This window comes from Halyomorpha halys, unplaced genomic scaffold (assembly GCF_000696795.3).
Source record: "Halyomorpha halys isolate HHAL.00 unplaced genomic scaffold, Hhal_1.1 Scaffold186.1, whole genome shotgun sequence".
Taxonomy (NCBI): Eukaryota; Metazoa; Arthropoda; class Insecta; order Hemiptera; family Pentatomidae; genus Halyomorpha; species Halyomorpha halys.
In genome coordinates, this window is record NW_027116002.1 from 1230298 (window position 1) to 1255542 (window position 25245).

General features: G+C 27.4%; 3 protein-coding genes across 5 annotated transcripts; 2 read left to right on the forward strand and 1 right to left on the reverse strand.

Moving 5' to 3' along the window:
- The first annotated feature begins 105 nt into the window (after positions 1 to 105).
- LOC106679254 (fibroblast growth factor 1) lies at positions 106 to 7041 on the forward strand. 3 transcript variants are annotated; one of them, XM_067052935.1, is made up of 4 exons: positions 106 to 244; positions 3706 to 4592; positions 4678 to 4784; positions 5635 to 7041. In XM_067052935.1, the coding sequence occupies exons 2-4, from the start codon at positions 4457 to 4459 to the stop codon at positions 5821 to 5823; spliced, it is 432 nt and encodes a 143-aa protein (XP_066909036.1). In that variant the 5' UTR covers positions 106 to 244; positions 3706 to 4456; the 3' UTR covers positions 5824 to 7041. The 3 variants fall into 3 exon arrangements, with proteins under 3 accessions (XP_066909036.1, XP_014273782.1, XP_066909035.1); XM_014418296.3 differs by lacking the exon at positions 106 to 244 and adding an exon at positions 3384 to 3633; XM_067052934.1 differs by lacking the exon at positions 106 to 244 and having other exon boundaries at positions 3384 to 4592.
- A 1811-nt stretch (positions 7042 to 8852) lies between these two features.
- LOC106679248 (short coiled-coil protein B) lies at positions 8853 to 13360 on the reverse strand. Its single transcript, XM_014418269.3, has 4 exons — positions 13149 to 13360; positions 11712 to 11837; positions 11381 to 11467; positions 8853 to 9221 (listed from the first exon to the last, which is right to left on the reverse strand). The coding sequence occupies exons 1-4, from the start codon at positions 13210 to 13212 to the stop codon at positions 9079 to 9081; spliced, it is 420 nt and encodes a 139-aa protein (XP_014273755.1). The 5' UTR covers positions 13213 to 13360; the 3' UTR covers positions 8853 to 9078.
- A 237-nt stretch (positions 13361 to 13597) lies between these two features.
- Positions 13598 to 18553, forward strand: LOC106679247 (cysteine-rich hydrophobic domain-containing protein 2). Its single transcript, XM_014418268.2, has 4 exons — positions 13598 to 13844; positions 14192 to 14402; positions 17486 to 17602; positions 18365 to 18553. The coding sequence occupies exons 1-4, from the start codon at positions 13723 to 13725 to the stop codon at positions 18413 to 18415; spliced, it is 501 nt and encodes a 166-aa protein (XP_014273754.1). The 5' UTR covers positions 13598 to 13722; the 3' UTR covers positions 18416 to 18553.
- The last annotated feature ends 6692 nt before the right edge of the window (positions 18554 to 25245 follow it).

The following is a 25245-nucleotide window of genomic DNA, read 5'->3' on the forward strand; positions in this document are numbered from 1 at the left end:
CTTCTTATATATTTATTAAAGAAATAACCAAATTGATAAATTATTTTGTTTTATTTTGACATAATGTTCTTTTTTTTTTTTTAAGTTTGTCTAAATATTACTACAAATGGTCATGCATGCTTGAGTTCTGCTTACTTTTTCCTGACGTGGTTTTCATAGGGTGGGTCCATCACTCCCATGCCTATTTTTATGAGTGCCACCCATTGGCTAACAGGCCTCACAAATGCCCTGGGAGAGATTGTGAGTGAGTATTGCATAATTTTTTGCATGAAAAAATTACGGGTAGGGCCGGGCTAGAACTTGCAATCTATGGGTTGGCAGACAGGTACATTACTAATATGAATTAAATTAATAAATACTTTTTAAAAACTCACATCAGGATTACGAAAAATGAAAGCAGGATAGTGATGTTTCTTCCTGTATAAGTGATTTATAAGTTTCAAGATACTGGAGTAAGAAAAGAAAGCATAAGCTCCATTCATCTTTCAGCAAACTCAACTAAAACAGAATATAGCTAACTTTTTAGTAATTAAATTAAATTTTGGTGTTATTACGTTAAAGAGCTTATTTTTAATTGGTAATATATTCTTCTTCTTTCTCTTCTTCCTGGTGACTTTCACCATGGAGGTGCCTCTGTCCAGCCAAACCAAGCCTCTTGATCCCGAACCAGCACCTTCATGGCATCCCAGTTTTTTCCTCTTCTCTCTCCCACTTTGGAGATGTAGTCTTTCCATTGTATTCTGGGTCTCCCTCTTGGGTTTTTTCTTGTTGGTCTGGCCTCAAAATATTTTCTTGGGTCCCTATCTTCACTCATCTGACAGAGATGTCCAAATCATCTTGAGTTGTCTCTTTTAAATGCTATACTTTGTAGGAACAATTCCAACATCCTTCATTATTCTCTACCTCCTTCCCTATAACGGTGTTGTAGAGGTGGTAATATATTGAATTTGTCTTCTTTGTTATATCTCTTGATCTACCTTTCCATTCCTGCTGATCACTGTTCTGAGGTAAGTGTATTCGTCCACTATTTCTATTGGTTCACCTTTGAAAAATATTTCAATGTATTCCTGTTCCCGACCCATATGCATTATTTTGCTTTTCCTTAGGGATAGCTTTTTCAGTAACTAACTTCTGAAAAAGGCACTGCAATGCTTTCAGTAGTTCTGTTCCACCATGTTTGATGAATTTAGGGACGATGCTGTCCCTTCCTGTTACTTTACCGAGTCTTAATATCTACAATGCTGCTTCCATCTCTTCCATCTCTTCCTCCTATATCACCTCATCATATTCTTCCCGTATACTTTCTCTAATCATTTTCCGTTCTGCATCTCCAGAAAAAACTTACCTGTAGTGTTGTCTCCAACTTTCCAAAATACCCTGGTCCCCGGTAATCAATCTGCCTCCCTCATCCTTTACATTTTGTATTGGAATGCTTGTCTTTCCTTTCATTGCCTTATTCTTTTTCCAGAAAACTTTGGTGTTTTCATGATAATTACTCTGCAGATTTTGACCAAATTCCTCCCAGCTCTTTCTTTTTGTCACCATCACTACTAGCTTGGAATTATTTCTCCTTTGAACATACAGTTTGTTAATATATTCACTTCTCATAAATAAAGATTTTTATGAAAATTAAATTTCTATATTTAAAATTTATTTATTTAATTGCATAACCTGTCAAGTATATGTTAAAAATCAATATGAAATGTAGAATTAATTATTTTCCAAAAATGGATTTATTGACTTTTTTTAGGGCACTTCTTAATTCTAAATTTTTAAAAGTTGAAATTTTATTTTTCTGTGATAGAATCCCAAATGTAAGGTCTATTCTTTTAGAAATACACAATACCATTCCTTTCACACCTGAAATATTTAGGTGTATCATTTTAGAGTTTCTATTTATGGAGTATGTCTATTTTCTCTTGTAATTTCCACTTCAGTCGACAAGTTCTCCACCATGTCCTTGAGAAAGGATTGAACCTCATTTTTCATCTTTTGTCATAGCTGAGCTGATGTAGTCTTTTAGCCTAATGTTCTCACAGTGTGCCAAGTCTGGAATATAGGGATGATATGTGATAATGTACATAAAAAACCCCTTTCTGATCCTATAATACAGTTGCTGTGACTTAACTGGCTGACTGTTTGAATTTTCACAGACTTTATGCCTACTCCTTATCTGTTTCCTAAATTGAAAGAACATTTGGCCAGAATGTGATTCAACTCTAACAAGGAGGTGGAAATTGAGTTTAAACACTGTTTTAAGGAACTGGCATGACATGGGTTTACAAAAGCTATCACAGGATCTTAAAAAAAGTTACCTCTGATCAAAGGGCCACTATGTAGAAAAATAAACACATTTTCAATCCTTAAGCTTAGTTTGTTTACCATTTAAAACAGCAATATCTTAATAATGGTCTAGTATTTAGTGAATACACATTAGACAATTTTAAAATTAATTGAAATGTTTTTCAGAAATTAGTGGGGAGAGATAAATAAAGCAACTTATTTACTTATAATCTGTTTATTTACATCTTTGCAGATATTCCAACTTGTATTGTATTGAATGCAAGCCATCGCCATTGTTAAATAAAAGCTCAAATTTCATCATGTTGAAATAAATGTTGTTTAATATTTAAATTAAACACGACTAACTTTGTCTTTAATTTTCCCTGATAGATCTTCAAAGGACACACATAATTTATCATTAGATATTATAAATTATATACCAACCTATTTATACATTAATCATAAAGATTATTTACTAACCATAATTTACACATTATCAATTCTAAAAATATATTAATCTATAATCAAACTGCTATTACAATGTACTCAGCTCAGATAAATTTTGTGTGAATACAAAAAAGAAAACAAAGTTTAATATATAATAGAAAATAAATTTTTATAAACTAAATAGAAATTAAAAAAACTGTATAAAGATTTTAAAAAAATATATACAAAAAAAAGAAATTAAAACAAATTTCATTGAAATTTAAACAAGATAAGTAGAGTAATAAAACAAATAATACCTACAATATAAATATTTAAACAATTGAGTATCGCTATATACTACATGTTTAATTGGATTATTTATAAAAAATATGTACGTATTCATTTATTTATATTTCTTCTTGATAAATGTTTTGTTGTAATTGTCTGTTTCTTTAAATAACAGATTTGTGAATAATGATACATTAAAAAAATATTTGTGCTTGTTATTGAATATACTTTTATAATCATAATAGATTAAATTCCTTTGGCATTACACTGGTGCTATTGTGTGAGAGTTCATAATTAATTATTTACACAGTTTTTTAGGACTTCCAGTTTAATTTAGATTCATCTGTATAAATAAACACATTAATATAATTAAATTATCCACATTAAATATAATTAAATTATCCTCAAAACTGCATTCAGATCTTGAGTTTGAATTTTTTTTTTCATTACATGATTTTAATATCTCTTTATTTACCAGTGCATTTATATACCATACTAGATTAGAAGAAATTTCTTGAATAAATAAATTTAAGGAATATTCAGATTTTGTAAATGACATCCATCTCTTATAAATTTGAACTAGTTTTGTGTATCTTTTCTTCTTGATTATAAGAACAAACATTGTTGAACTTTGAGGTAGGAATTTTCAATTTTGAGTTATTTATTTTATATGAAGAAAAATTATTTTAAAAAGCATTTCCTGTGTAGGACCATCTATTTGGACTTGTTGGTCTAAATAAGGAGCCTATTGGAGATGGCAGCTGGCTGGCATTGATTCAACTTGAGTAAACGGCCTTTGGAGCACCCACTCACAGTTCCATTCATCGGTTATTCAAAACAGATGTTTTTTAAAGAATGTTTTTTCTGATACATCATCTCTCACAGTCTTTAATTATTTAAAATTGCTGTGAAGTCAATTCTGTGTTTTACTTGTGCAATTATCTTGTGTTAAATATTTTGATTTTTATAATTTTTATCTTGATTGTTTTCTTTGTGCTGTTATGTATTTAGCTAAAGTTATTGAAAATGTTAATCACTAATTTTATAAACTTGTTAAATCACATTGGACTGTTATAACTAACCAGAATTGCTAAACAATTTATTGTAAATTCTTGTATTAACCAAGTTTTAAGAAGCCGATTGGATGATTGGTTTTGGCAGAGAGCAGTTGAGATTCACTAGCATCTGGAAACGGTATTTTTAAACTTAAGAATTTTTAAGTGTTATGCTTCTATTTTCAGCCACAAATGTTTTGACTGGTTTAGTGGCCCCTAAACTAATGGAAGAACTGACATTACTAGTGTAGTTTGCATGTTTTCTGTGTAACAGGGTTTTTAAAATTTGAAAAAAAATGTAATTAATGAGATGAGTTTTTCAAACTTGTATTCATTTTCATGTTGAAATAACAGTTAAATTTGTTGAATCTCTTATCTATGAAAAGGAAAAAAAAACTCTAAATATGGATATTCATGATGGCAACCCACATTATGGATACAGAATGAGATTATACTGTCGTACTGGCCATCATTTAACTATTCTGCCAGATGAAAAAATTGTAGGAATAAATGATGATGCTGGTGATTTAGCAGAATATGGTAAGATAAATATTCTCAACCCATTTGCGCTGCATCCTCTGAAATTTCTTATAAGTAATAAATAAATTTGTTTTTTCCCTCACAGAAATTTTGGAATTTACCTCAGCTGGTAATATAGGTGAGGTGAGAATTCGAGGAGTTTATTCAAACTTATATTTGTGTATGGATGATGAAGGGAACTTATATGGAGAGGTAATTAAATTATAATTATTTTATAATTAATAATTTATTAAATTATTTTAAATGCAAGTATGAGTACATTACATAAATAAATACAGCAAATATGTATAATACAATGAAGATATTTCTTGTTTTGTTTCAAACTATCTTTTCTTTTCATTTTAATTATGATAAGCTTTTTTGGATGTATTTCTACCACTTCTTTCTTTTTTCTTCATATTTTATCAAGCAAAAGTTTTTGGTTAGCTTACATATTAATATGTTATTCTCGTGGTAGGTATGTCTTTATATCATACTATAATGGGCATGCATTTTGAAAATAAATTTTACTTTCTGGATTAACTATGTAAGAAAAAAATCTAACTTTTATGGTTCTAACAGCCTCTAAAATAATTTTAATGCTTTAATTGTTTCAAAGTATTAGTTTATATTAACCATCAATTTGAAAAAACTAAATAAATATATATAGTGATTTATAATTATTATAAGACTTATTTATTATAATACCCAATTATATTTCTACTGTAATATTATATATTAACTATCCAGGAATATTAATTGATGATTAAAAGTATTTAAACAATTATTTTATTCACTCTCTTGATATCAAACTGAATCTTTGATTAAGAATTTGCTTTTAAACATAATAAATTTAAAAACTTGTTATGTTATATACAGCATATAAAGAACTTAGAACTTTATTAATAGGTAGATTATTCATTTCTAAATACATATAATAAAAATTTCAATATTTTTTCTTTAATGTGGACACTAATTTAAAAAATACAAAACATGATTTCATTTAATTATATCAGCTACTATCAATAATGACTTAATAACCTACAAGAATATGACTCTCTAGGAAAATCCTCGAGAGGAGGCTACTATCTTCATAGAATCGACTCTTCGCCAGTACAACACATACCTTTCTAAAAAGCATGAAGATAAAAACTGGTTTGTAGGCATAAAAAAGAATGGCAAACCAAAACCGGCAGTTCGTACAGCCTGGGGTCAGAAAGCAATCCAATTTCTTCCCATAAGAGTAGAGTAACTTCAACTACTAAATGAATTGTTGTTGATAAATTGCATTTAACTCTTTGTGTTTAAAAGTATTATATTTGTATCGAGTACAAGTACTTTAGCTAGATAATTTTTAACAAAATGTAACATATTTACATACCTTAATCCAAAGATCAGTTTAATGAATTATTGTCCACTTGATTCTGATTGCTGTGGCAGACACCAAGTATTTGTGTATCTTTAGTTTTAAAATTCATATGATAAACTTATTTTTAGAATATTGGGGTATTTGGTTCTAGGAAACCACCAAGCCTTAATAATGGGTGATAAATCATAATAAAAACCAGCAGTCAAGAATACAGTAGACTACCACTTAGTTTCTAGAAAAACATTAACACTGTAAAATAAAAGTGATTACAGACTTTTTGACTACTATTAAAAATTTAATGATCGTTTTTATGCTTAAACAATTATAAATTTATTTATATTTTATTTAAAGTTGTAATAAACTTTACTTCAATATATATATGACATATATTGAAATTTTAGCATTAAGATTTCAATTTTTTCCTTACATACTAAATTAATAGATTTTTTTTAACACTCCAGATTTACTGGCTCAGCCATTTAGCTCAGTCCCAATTAGACAAACAAGCAGGAGTTTACTGTATTAACATAATAAACTCAATTTTGTTTTAGTGATTTCTCTTTTAATTATTTCTATTTATTTATAAAAATTATTTTGTAATTGTTAAAAAAGATAAGTTCTGTTTAAATAAAAGAAGTGGTGGTATCTTTAAATACTTTGTAATATAAAGTGATTCAATTCTGTATCTTTATCTTCTTCAGACTTAATAGAAAGTTCAATTTAAAAAAAAAAAACTTTCATAAAAAATTGTAGAACTGAAAAATACTCTCATTGTTCTTAACATATGTTAAAATACATTCAAAGTATAATACTGAAGTTTATTAAGGCGAATAATAAGAAAGAAGTTAAGAACCTTAACTTAAAACTTGCTATTAAAAATTTTGCTGTTAAGGCAGAAAATACCAGTTGCATGGTTTTATTGAACTATTAGAAGAACGAATAGGTATTCATGTGGTTGTACAAAAAATATACCAAAGCAGTATTTTTGTTTAATGTATACACTCCTGTTATTATTAAAGTTTATTTTTGAAAATAATTTAATTTATAATAAGCCAAAGCAACAAACATTTTTACAAAGATTATTGTAATAAATATGCAAGAAAAAAATGTTGTTTTCCTTTCCTAATTACCTCTTGTTTTTTATTTCAAGGCAATTACTGTAAAATGAAGTTATATCTGCACATCAGAGTTACAGTTAAATCACATGTATTTAAAAGAACAATAAGTACAGTTTTATTGATTGGGAAACATGAGTTGAAGTTAGGGAAATATGACAGAGTGTCTTTATCCCTTTGAGATAAATAAATGTATTTAATAGAAGTTAACTCATATTAATCGTTTTTAATAAACAATTAGTGCATTACATGCACCTTTACTATTTTGGGGAGGAAATAATTTTTGAAGTATTGAAATTATATTTCTTCAAATTTATACATTTTAAAAACTGGTATTTATTTCAGTATGAACTTAATATACAACGTATACGAAAAAATGTATATACATCAGAATGGATGTGTATATTCTTGTAGGTTGATGTTCAGTATTTAATGAAAATGTTAACTGGCCCTATTGTGAATACAAATGAGAGTCATGGTAAGGTCTGTCTTCATTCTTTTAACAGAATCAATCATGCTGTTCAAGTAACAGAAATCCTGTTGAAAGATTCAAAAATATTTATAAAACTTGCAATATGTTTCTACCGAGAACATGTTACGTACTAATTTAAAAGCTAAAAGCTTTAAGTGATTTCAGCTAAATTGATCTAAGATATACCTTTTTATTTAAACTAGTACAATATTATTTTAAAACTTGAAATGATAATATTAAACATCTGCTCTTGTTTTTCAAGATACAATAGTGAACCAATGGGGGGCACTGATTCAAAAGTTATTCTTTAATGGGGTGATACAAATTGAACCATTAGAATCAACAATATAACACAATAACAATTGATTGTTTTTAAGTATAAGGTTTACATTAATAAAATACTTATTCTTGACATATATTTATTATTTTATCAGATGGAGGAAAAGGTAATGAGAAGCCAGAACAACCAAGTATTTAGGTTGTGGTAGTAGAGATGTAAAAATCCCGAGTTCGAATTTCATTTCCTATTTCTTATTACCCACAGGTAGTTAGACTGAAACTCTTCTTAATTTTGAAGGCCTACAAATTTGAAAATTGTAAAAAAATACTACAATTACTGTTATGATTTCAATAGAAATAAAAATGAGGAAGTTGGATAAAAAATAAAAACACTATGGTCGTTGAAAAAATTTATTTGATTTAGATGGGTAAGCTTTTGGTCCAAATTCACAAAAATAACTTATAAAACTCATATTTACAAAAAAAAAGTAATAAAATTAATTTTTAAAAACAATAAATAAATACAACAATACATACACATTCAATGAAAAATATATTTTTAAATTATGGGAAATAAAATTTCTTTGGTATAAATAAACTTTGTAAAGATAAGATTCTTAAAATAATTTTGTAAAAAATTTAAATATACATAAACACAATTATAAAATATATAACAATGATGAATAAAAAGCTAGAATTGCAAGAAATCTAGTTCATAAAAATCTATCTTTCGCAACAAAAATACCAGTGATCCTAAAAGCATACATTTTTTTTATTTCAATATTTCAGTAACTCTCCTCGGGGCAGATAAATCTACTTTGTGTCACAAAGATATCTTACACTTATTGGTCGTAGTATTCTGACTGCTCCCGGTGATAATGATGTTTAATAATGTAAACATGCTTGAATATTGTTCATCACAAAAGCTTGCAGGCAATTTAAATTTCACATGTTATAAATTATTTTTAACATTAAATTTTTCGGCTAAAGAAAATTATTTCAAGACAACTGCAAAAATTATATTTCCTTACAATATTCATATTAACCTTCACAAAGTGGGAATCAAACATACCTACAGACAAAAATTACTCTAAATTAATAGCAATTTACATATTGAAAATTGAGATGATGGCAATAAAGCAGTTTTCAACTGCTGAATTCTGGATTATGTTAAAACCAAGAATAGACGTGTTATAGCACTATAGGTTGTGCTGATGAAGGCTGTTAAACACTAAATATCTCATATGGTGTAGTGACCATGGTGCAGCTTAATTATTTATTTTTGGTCTTGGGTGATGTTGACTGAAAAACACTTGACGCTGACATCAAGTTTTGAATATATTGGCCGAGGACCTGATTCTCGGAACGTAATTTTAAATTTTCTTCTTTGACACTATCAACCCTCTGGGATAAATCTGAAATAAATTCATACACATATTTGTGTTAAACTAGATTAAAAATTCAAGATGATAAAGTTAATAATAATAATAAATACAATTTTAGGAGTAACACTAAATTTTTTTTAAAGATTGTTGACTAGGGCAATAAGCCTGTATTGGAAAAAACTATTTCAGTGAATGTAACAAATCAATTATAAGGTGTAATAGCAGATATTAGCGTAATGTGTGGGTGGTTGTATTACAAAAAAAAAAAATTAAATCTGTACCGTTAAAACTCATAAAGGGTTAAGGATGCAGTACTTTCACTAGACCAACGGTTGTGTAAGAAGGCGATTTGGTCGGAATCACGCTCAACCAACAGATTTTTACCCAACTAAGGGTACCCCATAATGAGGCTGGGTGGACCCCAAACCCACAGGGCTGACTCATGGCTACAGTGAACTCCCCAGGTCCTTGGTGTTAGTAGCACCATGCCTTACTACTAACCTAGCCACTCCCACAATAAATCATCTATATACTTACTAATTAATAAAGATTTAATGTCAAGTTAAATAATATTTTTATTTAGTAAGTTATTCATATAAATTAAAATAGAAAAACATGATGTTATATATAAGATTAATTGTCAAAATTGTGTTATTGGAGAAACCTCCTAGTATTTAAAAACCAGAATAGAGCAACAAAGGTGATTGCAAAACGCTACAGCACAGTGTTTTAATATAGAACTTATGAAAATTTCAGCTTGGAAATAAATAGAGGTAGAAAATATAAACATGAAGGTAATCTATCAGCTATCAACACTATCAGTTTAATCTTAATAGAAAGGTAGTAGCAATGAAATTTTATTAAAAAAAAAAAAAAAAGATTCTCCTTATTTTAAACATGTAATTTAAATTCTTCATAATTGTGACAGCAACATGTATTATTGAATTTCATAAGATGGACTAAATAAGGAAAAAAAGATAATGTATCAAAAATAAATTATAGTAAATAATATAATAAAGTTAACAGTTTATTTGTATTTAAGGTTTTTGAATATTTGTTATGTTGGTTGCATAATTGAAATTGGTTATTGTTAATTGCAGTATGTCTGATGACGGGAAAATGACTCCAAAACGTAGTTATAGATAAATGAGATAAAATTAGCGAAAGTTATAAATGGAAGATTGTTTTCTCTTTACCTCATTAAATAATTGTACAACTCTTTCAGTCAATTAAAACTAAATAATTTGTATTTTATGAAAATTCATATTTCAGGGTTTTAGGGAACACTAAAAACGAATCTGACTTATTTTATTATTAAAGACAGTTTTTAAAAATAAGAATTGAGTGTTAATTCCTTATTGTGGTCCCTCTAAAATCCTTTTAAAAAGTCTAAACAGACTGGAATCTATTTAATAAATGAAAACAATCCGATAAACAAAAATTTGACAAAAGCTACTTAAGCAGAGACATAATGGCAGAGAGTAATAATTTCAATATGTAATCAGTAATCTCAATTGACTGGCAAAAGCAGTAACCACCAATACAAAACATGAAAAGAAAAAATTATTTTATTCTTCAATTCCTTTTATTTACAATAGAATTCTACTTTACAAAGTAACTAATCTGTAAGTAATTGTAATTACTTTTTGCCCGACACTGTTGGAAATGTCAAACCTACCATATCAATTCCACAAAGAAAGTGGATCTTTGCTAATTATTGCAGTGACCTATCAGAGTACTAGAGAGAGAAATGGCTTGTTGAGCTATAGCTACATAGGAGCAGCCCTATACCAGTAGCAACTAGAATTTTGAGTAACCATAAAATGAGTCAGCAATCAATTGTAAGTCTATGAAGACATGAAAAAATAAAAATCAGAATTACATGGAATAGTTTCGAACTCATACAATAGGACTTATTATTGAAAATGAAAATGACAATTATAAATTGGGTGAAATTAATTTTTATTTTTAATTTCTATAGAAATAATTCAATACCAAATTTAAACTTTGTAATAATGAAAAAGAAATTGTAATAAGTATATTTTCAATAAATTAAAATTGGAAGGGTAAAAATAAATAGAAACAGGAATGGAAGAGGTTTTAAAATCTATATACCATTGAATATAATAATTACTGCTGGTTAATATAATTATAGTTTGATTTAGATTTTATAATTAAAGCTATATTACCATCTAATGTATTTTGTAACTCCAGTACTTGAGAAATCAATCTGGCTTTTTCTTCTTGTTCATCTGGACTTATGTCTGGATCCAAACCTGTAAGAAAATGTAAATAATTAGAATTCAGAATGTTTCTTCATAAACAAAACAGAAGAAAAAAAAGGGGGAACAAGTATTCACTTACTATTCAATATTTTGCAATATGCTAAAAGTGATAACAAGATAAAAACTAAATTCCATTAAATTTTACTTGATTAGAAATTTAATATAGCTCGCATGAAATACATATTATCATTTGAAAAAAAATGGGAAAGTAATAATAGTAGAAGTGAAAGCTTACTGTTTGGTCCTGGACTGCTACTTCCATTTGTAAACGTAGATGGAATTGAGTCCATACTTCGTCCATGTACCATAGGATCAGAGGCCTGAGACATTTCTGTCACATCTCCTTCTTCATTGATGATAACTAAAATTATCATTAAAGATTAAATTGATGGTCTTAATAGTGGTGTGTCTCATTTCTAAAAGAAGGTTCAAAACTTTTTAATATGATTTCACAATCAATTAGGAATTATATATACCCTATAAATACTTATATTTTTAAAATTTTACATTCTTGAAAACTATTAACATCCCCTTATTTAATTAAAGTAATAAATAAAACTGAAAATATGCAATCTAATTTACAAGACTTGTAAATAAACACAGCACAGAAACAAAGGTAGTTGCTCAGAATTATTGATGTAGTAAAAAATGTTTAATCAAGGTACTTTCAAATAGCACAAATTTTTAGTATCATTTTTTTTTTTCATACCCTCCTGTGAAAGTATTTAGTATCATTAGTTTCTCTAACATGTAAATATCACAAGTAGAAAGTTTAATTACTGAGTAGCTGAGTACATTATCTCTACCATAACTCTTACCTGGATGTTATTTTGAGGTTATATGACAGAGAGCCCTAATAATTATGATTCTTTTAAGAGCCAGTTTGAACGAAACTAATCTTTTCACAGCTAATTTTAAAAATTTTATTTTCCAAAACAAAAAGTGATATTCAATAAGTTTAAAGTTGTAAAACGGAAAACACGAGTAATACACTTTTGAATCTTAACTGAACTGCATAATAAATTAAAAACTAACATTTAAGATGATTTTCAAATAAAATTACTTCTATTAGTAGTAAATTCGTTGTACGTTTTAATTCATGATGTTAAACCATTGTTTTTTTCCAAATCATAAAGAAAAAGTGCTGTGAAGTGACTACAGGGTTTGAATTATAAGAACTAATCAAAATAGAAGTTAAGGAACATTTTAAAGTCTAATGGCTACTCTTAGGGAGCTAATAATTCTATTATATAAATCAAATAACAATAATAATATAATTTATAATTAAAATACTAAATATACCTAAAACAGAGATATTAAATGTATCAAAAGAAATTAAAGTTTAAGACATATCCATATGGTTGAATCTAAAAGAAAATTTGGTTTTACAAAAAAATCTTTAAAAAATTTTTTGGTAAAAATTAACTAATTGAAATATATATTAACTATACTGTCAACTTCAACAAAACCTACTTTAATTTATGAGCCTACTTGAACGAAATCAAATAACTGAAATTGATAACTTTCTATCTTTTAATTGTAACTTTAAAAAATCACCTAAATTAAGTGAAAGATTAAATGAAGTTACCTAAAAAAGAAATACAAAAATAACTAAAAAACACGATTAGGAACTGAAATAATTTAAAAAAAAAACAATAATGCCTTTAACTACCTTGTGGGTCATCATCAGCTAATGGAATGTTATTCATTTCTTCTTGCATTTTTATACCATTCATTTTCGGATGATGATTGGTAAAATGATGTCAAATAAGAATATGTGTCTGAATTACCGGGTGACGATAAGTGGGAGATCACATTCCAAAAAACAATATACTTTTCTGACTAAGGGAATACCCAATAACAAATTAGTAATCAAAGCCAACAATCATAACCTGGATCTTCAACAACAGCTGATAGCTCTAATTTCCTTGAAGGCTACACTTGAGATCAATTTTACTGCCTTCTGAAGGTTTCTATAAATTTTGATTAAAGTGTGAATATGTCTGATTGGCTGGATTTATTCCATTATTTTTAATTTTAATTTAGTTATGTGTTTTTTTCTGAGACACATTGAATTTACGTTTGTTCATGTTTCCTTTACTTTTTCCTTTTGTTATGAATTAAGTGACTACTTTCACTGTTCTCTTGACTGTTCTGAAATCCTTCCACTCGCTTTGTTTATTACCTTTTAATTGTGATGAGTATCTCAGTGTAATCTGATTCATGTTTTGATGACAGCCTAACAAATGGCTGATTTTGACGCGATTTATGAAGAAGAAGAGGAGACAGATGAAAATGTCGTTGATGACAATATTGTTTCGTTAGTGGCAGATCCTGTAGTTGTTAGAGGGACTGGTAACATGACTGTGTAAGTTTTTACATGTGGCTTTCATAATTGTCATCTAATACCTATGTAAGTTTGTACATCTGAATTGACTTTACATTCAAAAGGTGACATTCAGCTGTCAATCAGTCAGTCAGATGTGCTATGTGTTTATATTAGTTCAGAAGTTATTGCATTTTATTTACAGTAATAAAACCTGCGGATATTAATTGAATATATTCGTAATGTGAAGTAAATTTAGTTTAAATATATAAATATAAGAAAGTACAATTTTATGAGTGATTATGTTTAAATTAAATTTTTACGAGATAATGATACAGTTATTATATTGTTTAATTTATATGTTTCTCATCTATTCAAATTTCTTGTAGGTTTGGTTTGAGTAATAGATTTGATACCGAATTTCCCAATGGTCTAGTGTCACGTGTTGCACCAGAGGAGTATAAAGCCACTGTCTCAAGAGTGAATAATGTTCTTAAAAAAACTATTCCAGTGAACGTAAAGTGGTTGTTTTGTGGTTGCGTTTGTTGTTGTTGCACACTTGGATGCTCACTTTGGCCAGTAATTTGTCTTAGTAAAAGGGTAAGTTTTTATTAGTGTATAATAATTTTACATTATGTATAATTAATTTTCATATTGTATTAACATTGGTAATGGTAATTAACTGTATTTATTGTTTATTATGTAATGGAGTGTGCTTGCTTACTGAATGGGGTTCTATAGACATCATTAAACTGTTTGTTTTTTTTGTGCTATCCATTTTGATACTCTCAGAAGTTGTCACCTGACTGTGTTCTATTGATATTGGTGAGAATGGGGAGTCAGAATGTTTTAGAATTTAAATTAAGCACATTAGTTCTAAAGGTTCCAGCACCAGCAATGTATTAGGTCTCCTTAAACGTTCAATTTTCAAACAGTTTCAAGTTCTATTTAAATTGACTGACATACTTGTTTAATTTTTATATTTTGATAACTAAATAAATAATTCTCCATAATTTAATTTTATTAACTCCATATTGGCATTTAAAAATTATAACATTTTACTTTTTTGCCTGAGAGCTAAATGAAAAAAATGTATGACAATTGCTGTCATGATAGTATTTACTGTTGTGCCACCCTAGTTTTGGCATGATAGTTCATTGATTGTAAATGTACCATTTATGAGATTAATGTCGTATTAAAACCTGTTTCAAGGGTAACATTTAACTACCCCAGTAGCTACTGTCATAGTCCCTAAATTGGTGGATACTGTATAATAGTTGCTTTTGTGACAGTATTTGCTGTTGTGTCAGTATCCTAGGTCTTGCATGATAGTTGACAGTATATGTAGCAGCACTGAAGTTATTACGTCAAAATCCCTTTATATGGTGGCATTTTACTGCTGCAACAGAAACTGTTATGGTGTAAATTGTATAACAGTTGCTGTCATTATATTTACTCTTGACTGTCTTATATAATTGTCTAAACTATAAATTCGGAAAAAGTTAATATAGTTCTTTGATTTAATAATCAGTTTAGAAATAATTATTCCATCAATCATAAAATAACATAGTTCAGTGAAATAATCATATAACAAATAATATTAGAGTAAGATTGCAAAATAAATTATTTCAAAATTAAGTTGCTTAGGTTATTTAATACTATATTTTACTTTATTTCAAATTATTTTTGCTCAGGTCTACTATAAACTCGATATTCAGGGCTGAGTTTATCAACTTCAACAGATGTCATTTCTTATCCCCAAGCTATTAGATGAGTAACAAATGACCAATGATGAATTGGCTTCTACAAAGTAAACCATTATTTCAAATATTAATTAATGAACAGAAATATTAATGAAACTAGGTGACAGGTTTAAGACTAAGGCGGGATCAAGTGCAAGAAGTGATGTCATGCTAGTTGTTTGGTAGATTTTGCATAGTAAAAAAATTGATAAGTTCTTTAAAAAATAAATAATGGATAGATTCATATCCAACTTTGAAAATTAGTTTTAAAATACTTTATGCTTTTATTAGTTTTATGACTTCCTCGTCTTTTACTGGTTTATCCAGCTTAACTTTAAAATATCTCCGAATTTTTTTTTTTAACAAAAAAGTTATTTGTTGATTATAAAGAAATTGAAAATGATTTTAATTTTATTTTAAATATTATTATATTAAATTGTTAAGGAGTTTCTTATCCACTTCTGAAACATAATTTTTTTTTTTGACAAATTAAATTATTATTTCACAATTTCAATTTTTCTCTGTCAAATAGTTGTTAAAATTAGCATTTTCAAAACAAGTTTAACTTATCTTTATGAGATGCTGCCATAATAATTAACTTCCAAAAGTGGGTATATTGACTTATGATAAAAAAAACTTTTCAGTTATATGTGCATTAATGTTTTGATATGTCATGAAGTTCATATAAAAAAAAAATAAAATAAAATAAATAAGAAAAATGTAGCTGAATTAGGTTGTTAATTTGAATTTAACATCACATAAATAAAAAATAATAGTAAAAGGAAGATGGACTGGGTGCGGTTAAAGGAATACTCAAATGGTTGTGAAAATATTTATTATGAGCGAATGATTCATCCTCCTCATCCATGGGCTCCTTCGGGGCTAAAAAATGATACAAACACTTAGATGATCGAAAGATAAATGAACAAAGTAAATTAAAAATTAAAAAGATATATTGTAAAACGTAAAATCATTTTGTTAATCCCATAATATAATTACCTTGTAAATAATTATAAATAGTATTTGAGTTTTATCAGTGTTTAATTTAGTTACATATATTTTTATTTGTATTGTTTTATTTAGAGTTAGTTATTTGAAAAGAAAAAAATTTGTGATTATATTTGTTTGTAATAATGAGTAATAGAGACAGTTGCTAGGGACTGATGATTGTTGCTAAGACGTCACCCTAGCAACGGACCGACCATATTAGTTTTTTTATGGCAGTTCCGACTAATTAGTGTCCCTGGTAGCGTCATTAGCAGCCCTGTCTGCGTTTGCTTGATATTATTTTATTTGACATTTTTTGAGTGTACTCGTCATAACAGTTCGGAACCAGACAACTTCTGTGTTTCGATTTTAATATAAGTTCCAATTAAGTAATTAGTGGCCAATCCCTGAACCCAAGGAACGTGTGTAACCAGCCCTGTCTGCGTTCATTTTGTCGGATCGCCTAATACAATATGACTGTTGGATATTTGGACCATTGATGAGCCAGACCTACACATCTCGGCAGCACTCTTCCTCTGACCTATCGGAGTGGAGCAACCTTTCGTTTACCAATCTTGGTACTTATGTTTATAGTGTGGTTATTATGTGAGATCTTGTCGGTTCAAGTTCTGTAGAATTTGTTTTAGAAGGAAGGTCTTGAGTGATATAATGTTTTTTATTTATATATCATCTAATGAATTTTTTTTTACCTATATTAATTTATTAAATGTTAATCTTTGACAGGCCTCTCTAAATTATTATAGATTTTCAATTTTAAGAGGGAACTTTTATTGTATGAATTGCCTATTTTATTTCAATTCATTATTACCTTAACTATGAATGATTGTAATCTTTGTCTATAAAAACAGTTGTAAAAAAAAAAAAAACATTGGAGACCTATCACAAAAAAATTTTCATATTTATGCTATCTTACATGCTTAAAATTGATTATAGACGCAGCATTCTATTGATAAGTTATTGGAATGGGAAAATAGTCATCTGTATCATAAGCTTGGTCTGCATTGGAGATTAGCAAAGCAGCGTTGTGATTCATCCTCAATGATGGAATATGTAAGTAATTTTATGTAACTTATTGTGTAAAAAGTAAAAATGAATAAGAGATTTAACTGAAAACATGATCTAAAAATTATCTATATCTGTAAATATAGATTTCTGTTTCTGCTGTCTAAACAGACTCCATTTATGATTTGTGACTAATCTATGATTATAAAGTATCTTACACAACTTCATTTTTTTGCTTACTTTATCATATGAATTTTTCCCTGAACTATATGCTCAAATCTTTTCATGGGATTAAATTCAATGTGCAAAAAGCTTTAAATTGGTATTAAATACCATTCATGATTGTAGTATATATTTTTTTTATTACATAAAACATTTCAGTAATTATTTCTGCAAAATAAGAGTTCTTTTTTTTCATTCCTTTATCTCACTTGTTTTAGTATATCAAATTAAAAGGTAATTTTTTATCAATAAACTCCCATATCACGTATTGAAATCTTTCTTTGTAGCCCTGATGTTGGTCCTTAATAAGGGTCGAAATATTTCTAAAAAGTAAATAAACTATCATATTTAAACATCACCAATCCAATCAAAAGGAAAAAAATTCTATATTTAGGATAAAAATTAAATATTTAGGGAAAAATATATCGTAATATGAAATCAGCACCTATTGTTTTTTTGTCTACTCTATTGTTATTGATTGCTTCAGTTCATTAAAATTATGGTTAATGATATCCTTTATGATTTAAATTATTTATTTACTTTTGTTCCTTAGGAATGTAATAACTTTTGTTTTTCATTATGTTTCAGGTGTTGCTCATAGAGTTTATTCCTAAGATACCAATTTATAGACCTGATTAGTATGGTTTTATGCAAGTTGGACTTGTTTCGGAAACAGGGCTTTTCATGTTGATTTTATGTGTATAAAGAAAAATAATTATGTATTAAATAATTGGAATTGCTGGTTCATAGAAGGCAGAAATCCATCTTGGGAGAGTTGTCAAGGCGGGTTTTTATTATATATCTTCTTTTATTTTATTTTTTATTTTTCCAAATAATGAGTAGTTTAGGCTTTGACTCTTAGATTAGTTGTGGTTTTACTAAATTGAACAGACCGAATGTATTGTGAACACAATGTACATCACTGCTATTTATTCTTTGTTTCCTTAAGCTGTTTTTCTTAAGGATTCAAATGATGGTAATTATATCTTTTAAGTTTATTATAAAATAATTCCGTGGTCTTATTTCTTTTTAGCATTGCTTAAATTTATGTTTTATAGCATCTTGAACTATTTAAAACTGTTTTTGATTTTTATTATTACATATGTTTTGATTTTCTGTTACAAAACCAGAAAAATTATTTATCTAGTAAAGGAGCCTAGGCCTAAGTTGAGACAAATAGTTCATTAGTTTTGATAAGCTAACTATGTGTTTACCATAACTTGTTTTTTCAATTATAAGTATATGTATACTTTTTATTTGCCATTATTATTTCTATTTGTAAACTACAAACTCAAATTATTTAATAATGAATGAAAGTAAAATAATTAATTGTGCCATTAATAATTGTTTGACTTAAATTCTGCCCAGGTCTGTTTATGCAGATAGTATTTTGCATATCATTAATAAATTTATTTTATTTTGAGAACTTGAAAGGAAAGACAAGCAAATTTTGTGAAAATAAAAAAAATCATAAAATTTAATTTATTTAAAATAAATTATGGAATTGATATTTAACCGATGGATTGATTTTTATTATTCTAATTCATTGGGTTTTAACTCAAGTTAAACTCCTGTTTATTGAACTTTAAAGTTTCTTGAATTAAATTTGTTATATTTAAATTTTATTCAAATTTTTTACATAAATTTGTACATGGATATTTCATAAAAACATGTACAAATAATGTTTATACATGACATAAAAATCAATACTTAGCAATATTTTTTATTTTTGGGCAGAATAGCTTCTAATGCCTTTATACCAAAAAATTTGATATATATAGAGACATTTAATTCTATATAATCAAAGTATTTTTCTGATAAATCTCAAAGATTTCTAAAAAATAATTTGAAAATTTTTTTTATTTACAAAAGTTTAGTGTACAGGGGTTCATGTAGAGTTAAAACATATTTTATTAATGACAGATTTTTATTAGTTGATAAAGTTATTTGTTTTTAAATCTTTGCATAAGATTCTTACTTTCTTAACATAAAGACTGTTGAAAGTTGAAATTTCGATAATAATCTAAATAATATTGGTTGCATTTATTTATTTTTAAATTGTGAAAGTAATTATATTAATAATGTATACTTATTGTAACAGTTAATAGTAAAAAAATATCATGTTTTACGATTATTGCTTGGCTGTTGCTTTTTAACTAATACATGCAAACAAATAAAATGAAACATGGAACACTGAATTATTAATAAATAATACCTAAATTAAAGTTTTATATAATTCTATTTGATATAATTATTTAGTTTTTCTGATTTTTGTCCAATTCCACTTTATTTTCTTATTTATTTTTTTACTTAACCGTGAGAAAAATATTCAACAAAATCGTTTGTTATTGTTTGATTAATATCAGCTGACCGGTTTCTCATACTTCTGTTAAAAACATAAATGAACAATACTCTTAAATTAATTGAAAGGCTTGGTACAAGAATACGACAAGCCTCAAGGTGTAAAATTCAGCAGAGCAGTTTCATAAAATTCTACAATTCTTATTTATTATATAGTTCATATTCCATATTATAGGTAAATATGTTGGAATCATGGTGTTAGACAAACTAACACAATAAATAGTTGAAAGATGAGCGAGAAACAAAGGAGCATTTTGTCAAATTGTCTTCAGAATTGTGGCTTGTCACGTTCTTGCCCTAAGCCAGTCAGTTGTTTATTGCATACAGTAAAACATAATACAATAGGTTGTAATCTCCCCTCATCTTAGTAAGGACCTTAACAGTTATACAAACATATCCTGCAGCCTTTCATCTCAATGTTAAGCCTATTTAGTTCCTTAACTCTAATCCCAATAATGATTCTGTAATTGGATGAATTTGTTTAAGTTACCTTGCATAACCAAATAATGTCTTTTCCATATTTTAATACTTCAAGTGTAACTTTATCCCATGGCCTTCGAGAGTAAAGGTTCACAAACTTCAACTGAATTTTTTTAACCTGGCCACCAGACAGTGTTTAGAGTTCAATACGTACATTTAGTAATTCTCTGATGTTCAGAGTGTTAGGTGTTGGTGATTTTGTAATGTAAATCTACTTCCATATAGTATCTTTTTTAAATGTATGAAGACCCCTTCTCTTTGTTAATTTTGGTATTTTCAAAACTAGTCCAATCATAATCCAGTTATCCAATATAGATGGTTTAAGGGTTTGGCAAATCACTTCCTCATTTTGAGATTTTCTGACAGCATTGAATCATCTGTCTGAGATATTCATAAAGGAGTGTTTCTAGACAAAATATCCGGAATTATGCATTCTAAAAATAAATTTATTTAGTTCTGTGAAGTTTTTGTAAAAACATCCAGTATCATTTCGCTTAAGTATACTTATTAGTAAACACCAGTCTGTTGCATCATAAACCAGGGGAATAACGGGATTTTTTACTATTCAGTCTAGTTCTAATTTTATTTTAAATCCTAAACTAGCCTTATTGAAAAATAATAATAAACTTAAAAGAAAACCGCAACAAAGGAACTATTGTTACTTTTTCTATGTTTATGTTTTTTCTCATTACATTTATTGTAATTCATTAATCTTACCTTATTTTAATCATAATCTAGCCTAACTAAAAAAAAAAAACACCCACCACCAATAAACTTTAATAAAAAATCTCCCGCAGATGTGGTATTTTGTTTTTAGGTGTATAAAAAGAAACTCCATTGAGCTGCTGTGGATAATTATATAGCAGAGAAATGAGTAATATAAGCTAACTTCAGTAAATTTTCACTCTATCAGTTTCACTTAAGAATTTGGGATATAAAAATCCACTTGTAAGCGTTAAACAAAGTCAGATAAATATTGTAAAAATATTTTTTTATGCAGATTTCTTGTCTTTGGATGTGAATTTGTGAGGAATCAGCTTATTTCTTAGAGACAAAAATGTATTAATGTGTTACAGCTTTGAAATTGATTTTTTTTAATGTTGCTTGGCCTTTTCGGACAGCTAAAAGTTGAAAAGCTCTTGAATATAACTATCTCTTGGAAATTTATGAACTTTCAGCTATTTTTGTATGTGGTGTAAATAAGTGTATTAACTTTGAAAATGGGTTTAACCTAGCAAAAACATGGAAATTTTTGAAAATGGTAATTTAGACTTGTGTAAATTCTGTGTTAAAAAGAAGTGAATAAAGTTCAAAGGGAAGTTTACCCTGAATCCTTATTAATATTATCGCTAGTTCAAACACTTATTTAAAGTATGAGAGTGCAAGGATGAAACAGGTCTTAGTGCCTAGTTTTACTCTCCCCCTTGGTTTATCTAGTTAAGCATAAGGCATTGTAGTGAAAGGTTGCTTACCCTAGTTTTGAGAATCGTGAAAAAATTCAGTTTGTGGAATAAAAGTATTTTCATCCAGTTTCGGTAGTATCCTACTAGTAGTTTCGGATTTATTCCACTAAATGCCTACAGTGAACCCACCTCTCAGTCTAAGAAGTTATTTTTTGGCACAACTTGTTACTTTTGTGTTTAACAAAAACATTAAACATGATTATTCAGATCACAAAAAAAAAAAAAAAAATGAAATTAAGTGAATAGATAATGAAGGCAATTAGCTTTGATCGCAAGTTGGTATGTAGGCTGCACTTGTTAACCCATTAGTAACCAAGACCCATTGCCCTCCTCGCTATTAATTTGTTTTATAATCCTATTCAATTTGGAACCAGTGTGAAGTGAACTTTTCCCCTTGAGAGACTGTGTTCCCCTAACAATCCCGCCAAGTCTAATAGTGTTATAAGAGCCTATATGAACAAACCTAAATTAATTATTTTATTATATTCTGTACAATACAACATAACACACAAGTTATAATTCTCTTGTAATCTCCCCTTGTCATAATAACGTAGCCATTTTAATATACAAATACATGTTCTACATTTTGTAATATTGAATTTTGTTTGAGCAGCCATTTTGTGTAAATCTATTTTTCGTTTTACAGTGGTGCACATTAAACTCTTTACTGTCAATAGCGTTTATAGCACTTATTCCCTTTAAAGGCGTAAAGTTGCCGCAAGTTTTTTAATGGGTATATGTATTTTTTTTTAATGGGTCTTAAATTATTGTTTGCTTTTCTAAAATCAGGTATTTTATCTTAAATATTTCTAGAGATTTCCTTTAAAAATCTATCATTGGCCATAATCTAGGCATTACCTTTCTTGTAATAAAAATCTAAATTACACACAAGGAATAGTAAGAAATTATTTTTAACTTATTAAAGAATTTGAAGTTGAGTTTTGAGAACTTTTTTCTTATTTGAGTCTTAGTTTTATCTTTTCAACATTTTTAATTTTAAAAGAGAAGGTATTTATTTTAAAAAGGTTAACACTTATTTATTTTTTGGTTGATTTACCATTGAATGGATGTACTGGACAAAAAAAATTGTATATTTTATTGATGGTTAACATGGTTTTGGTTTGAACTGAATATATTTAAAAAGCAAAATGCTATCGAGTTTAATGAAATCTTCTTTAAAATCCAAAATAGGCTGACATTTCAAACAAAGAAGTAAATATCTAAAAAATTTATAAATACCCTTTTTCTACTCTCTGACCAAATTGCAAATGTGCAAAAAAAATAAATTTTGTCTAAACGTTTTAATTGGTTTATTTGTTATAGATCGACCCTTTTTTTTTTAAAAGTCATTAGTCTATTGATATTCATTCTTTGTGTAAATTTTGTTCTGGGCTTCAGAACATTAATTTAATAATCATGCAATTAATTGTAAAAATATTTTGGTATTATTTATTTTTGTTTTTTAATGTGAACTATTTGGAGTTTTCAATGCTGTTTCCTTGAAAAAAGGAGTTAGTGGGTATTGCTCATCCCTGAACTTTTGCCTTACCTAATTGAACATATCTTAGTTTTTAGGAAGAAAATTTTATAAATTAATTTTATACTTTAAGTTAGTTTAACTTTATTGTTATACCTCCTCATGAATTTTAATCTTAAGAACATTGTATGTGATTGATATTATTTTTAAAAAATGGGAAAATAGTAATGTTAGGGTTTCAAATGGAAATTCTATTTATCAATCCTCTTATGATTTAAATTATACATCATATTACATCAAATTGGAACATTGATATACCTCATATTTATAGCTATTCTTTTGTAAAATAAGATATAAATCAAAAGTATTTTTGTCTCATTACTATTCATTCAAAAATGAGTCCATTATCTCTGATGATAAAAAAAGTCCTCCAATGAGGTGTTTTTTAACATTTTATTAATGTGGGTTATTCTAGTTATATGATTTAGAATGATAATACTCGATTTTAATGACCTAATTAATTAATTTAATTGATATTCTTATGGCGTTATTATTCGTTGAATCTTAACCAACACAATCATAAGATGTTGATGGTATGAAATGTTAATAATGATGTTTGTTATATCATTTATTATTTTTCCTATTTGGTATTGATATAATGATCAGTGTAGATATGTTTTCAAAATGGCCAATAATGTAATTATTAGTAAAAATGAAGTGTGGCTGTCTCTGCATTGAAAAAGTATGCACTACTTAAATTTGGAAACCAAAAAAAATCCGTGTTATCCATGTTCCTAAAAAAAAGTTTGCATTTGTTAGTTTTTATATTGTAAGAAATTAAATTATAAATGTAAGTTTAAAAAGCACCCTTTTTAAATATGGGTGGCCATTTCTGATGCCGTCTGGTAGTGTATGTCCGATATGGATGAGTGTTATTGAACATCACAATGAAGGAATTTTCATCGATGAATTGTTATGTGCTCAAGGTGTTTAAGGCCTAATACTATATTGTTGAAATAATTTGTTAAAGTTTGTTTTCATGAATAAAGTGATAACCTTGTTGAAAAACATAAGGCTTTAATACGCCCCTCAATTATGTTATGTTCAATTAAACTAATGAGTAATTTTTTTTTTAAATTCTAAATTAATAATATTAACTATTTTATAATGGACTTACTTGATTTGTTTCAGCATTTGAAGTTAAATCAAAATGAGTAATATCTGTTTGTTGGACACACTCTTATACCAATTTATTTTATCTTAAGTCATCAACAACATTATTGTTTTCTTTCTAATATGGCTGTTAATTTCTAATAAGGCTTACGACTTTTTTGTTTGCATTTTATAATTTGTCATTAAAATTGTAAAAATTTTATATGTATAAAAAATATGACTAAAAGTCATTAATAATATCACTTTTCTAAAGCACATTTATAGTAGAAGTTAACCTTCAATAAAATTGTTTTTATATAGTGTTGTGTTTAGCAAGAAATGGATCCATTACTAATGATTTAATTATTATGTTTATATTCGATATGTTAAATGTTGTTATATTAATAAAACTTTTAGTTACCTGATGTGTTAGAAAAATATATAGATCTTAAATATAATTTAGTATAAAAAAAATCTTATGTTCTCTATCATTTGTTCAAATGTGTGTGTATATAAATAAATATATATATATTTGT

Coding starts and splice junctions, on each gene's coding strand:
- LOC106679254 (XM_067052935.1), top strand. CDS start 4,457: ATGGATATTCATGATGGCAACCCACATTATGGATACAGAATGAGATTA. Junction 4,593..4,677: donor TGGTGATTTAGCAGAATATG/GTAAGATAAATA, acceptor TTTCCCTCACAG/AAATTTTGGAATTTACCTCA. Junction 4,785..5,634: donor AAGGGAACTTATATGGAGAG/GTAATTAAATTA, acceptor ATGACTCTCTAG/GAAAATCCTCGAGAGGAGGC.
- LOC106679248 (XM_014418269.3), bottom strand. CDS start 13,212: ATGAATGGTATAAAAATGCAAGAAGAAATGAATAACATTCCATTAGCT. Junction 11,468..11,711: donor TAGCAGTCCAGGACCAAACA/GTAAGCTTTCAC, acceptor ATTTTCTTACAG/GTTTGGATCCAGACATAAGT. Junction 9,222..11,380: donor GTTACAAAATACATTAGATG/GTAATATAGCTT, acceptor AATTTATTTCAG/ATTTATCCCAGAGGGTTGAT.
- LOC106679247 (XM_014418268.2), top strand. CDS start 13,723: ATGGCTGATTTTGACGCGATTTATGAAGAAGAAGAGGAGACAGATGAA. Junction 13,845..14,191: donor GGGACTGGTAACATGACTGT/GTAAGTTTTTAC, acceptor AATTTCTTGTAG/GTTTGGTTTGAGTAATAGAT. Junction 14,403..17,485: donor TAATTTGTCTTAGTAAAAGG/GTAAGTTTTTAT, acceptor AATTGATTATAG/ACGCAGCATTCTATTGATAA.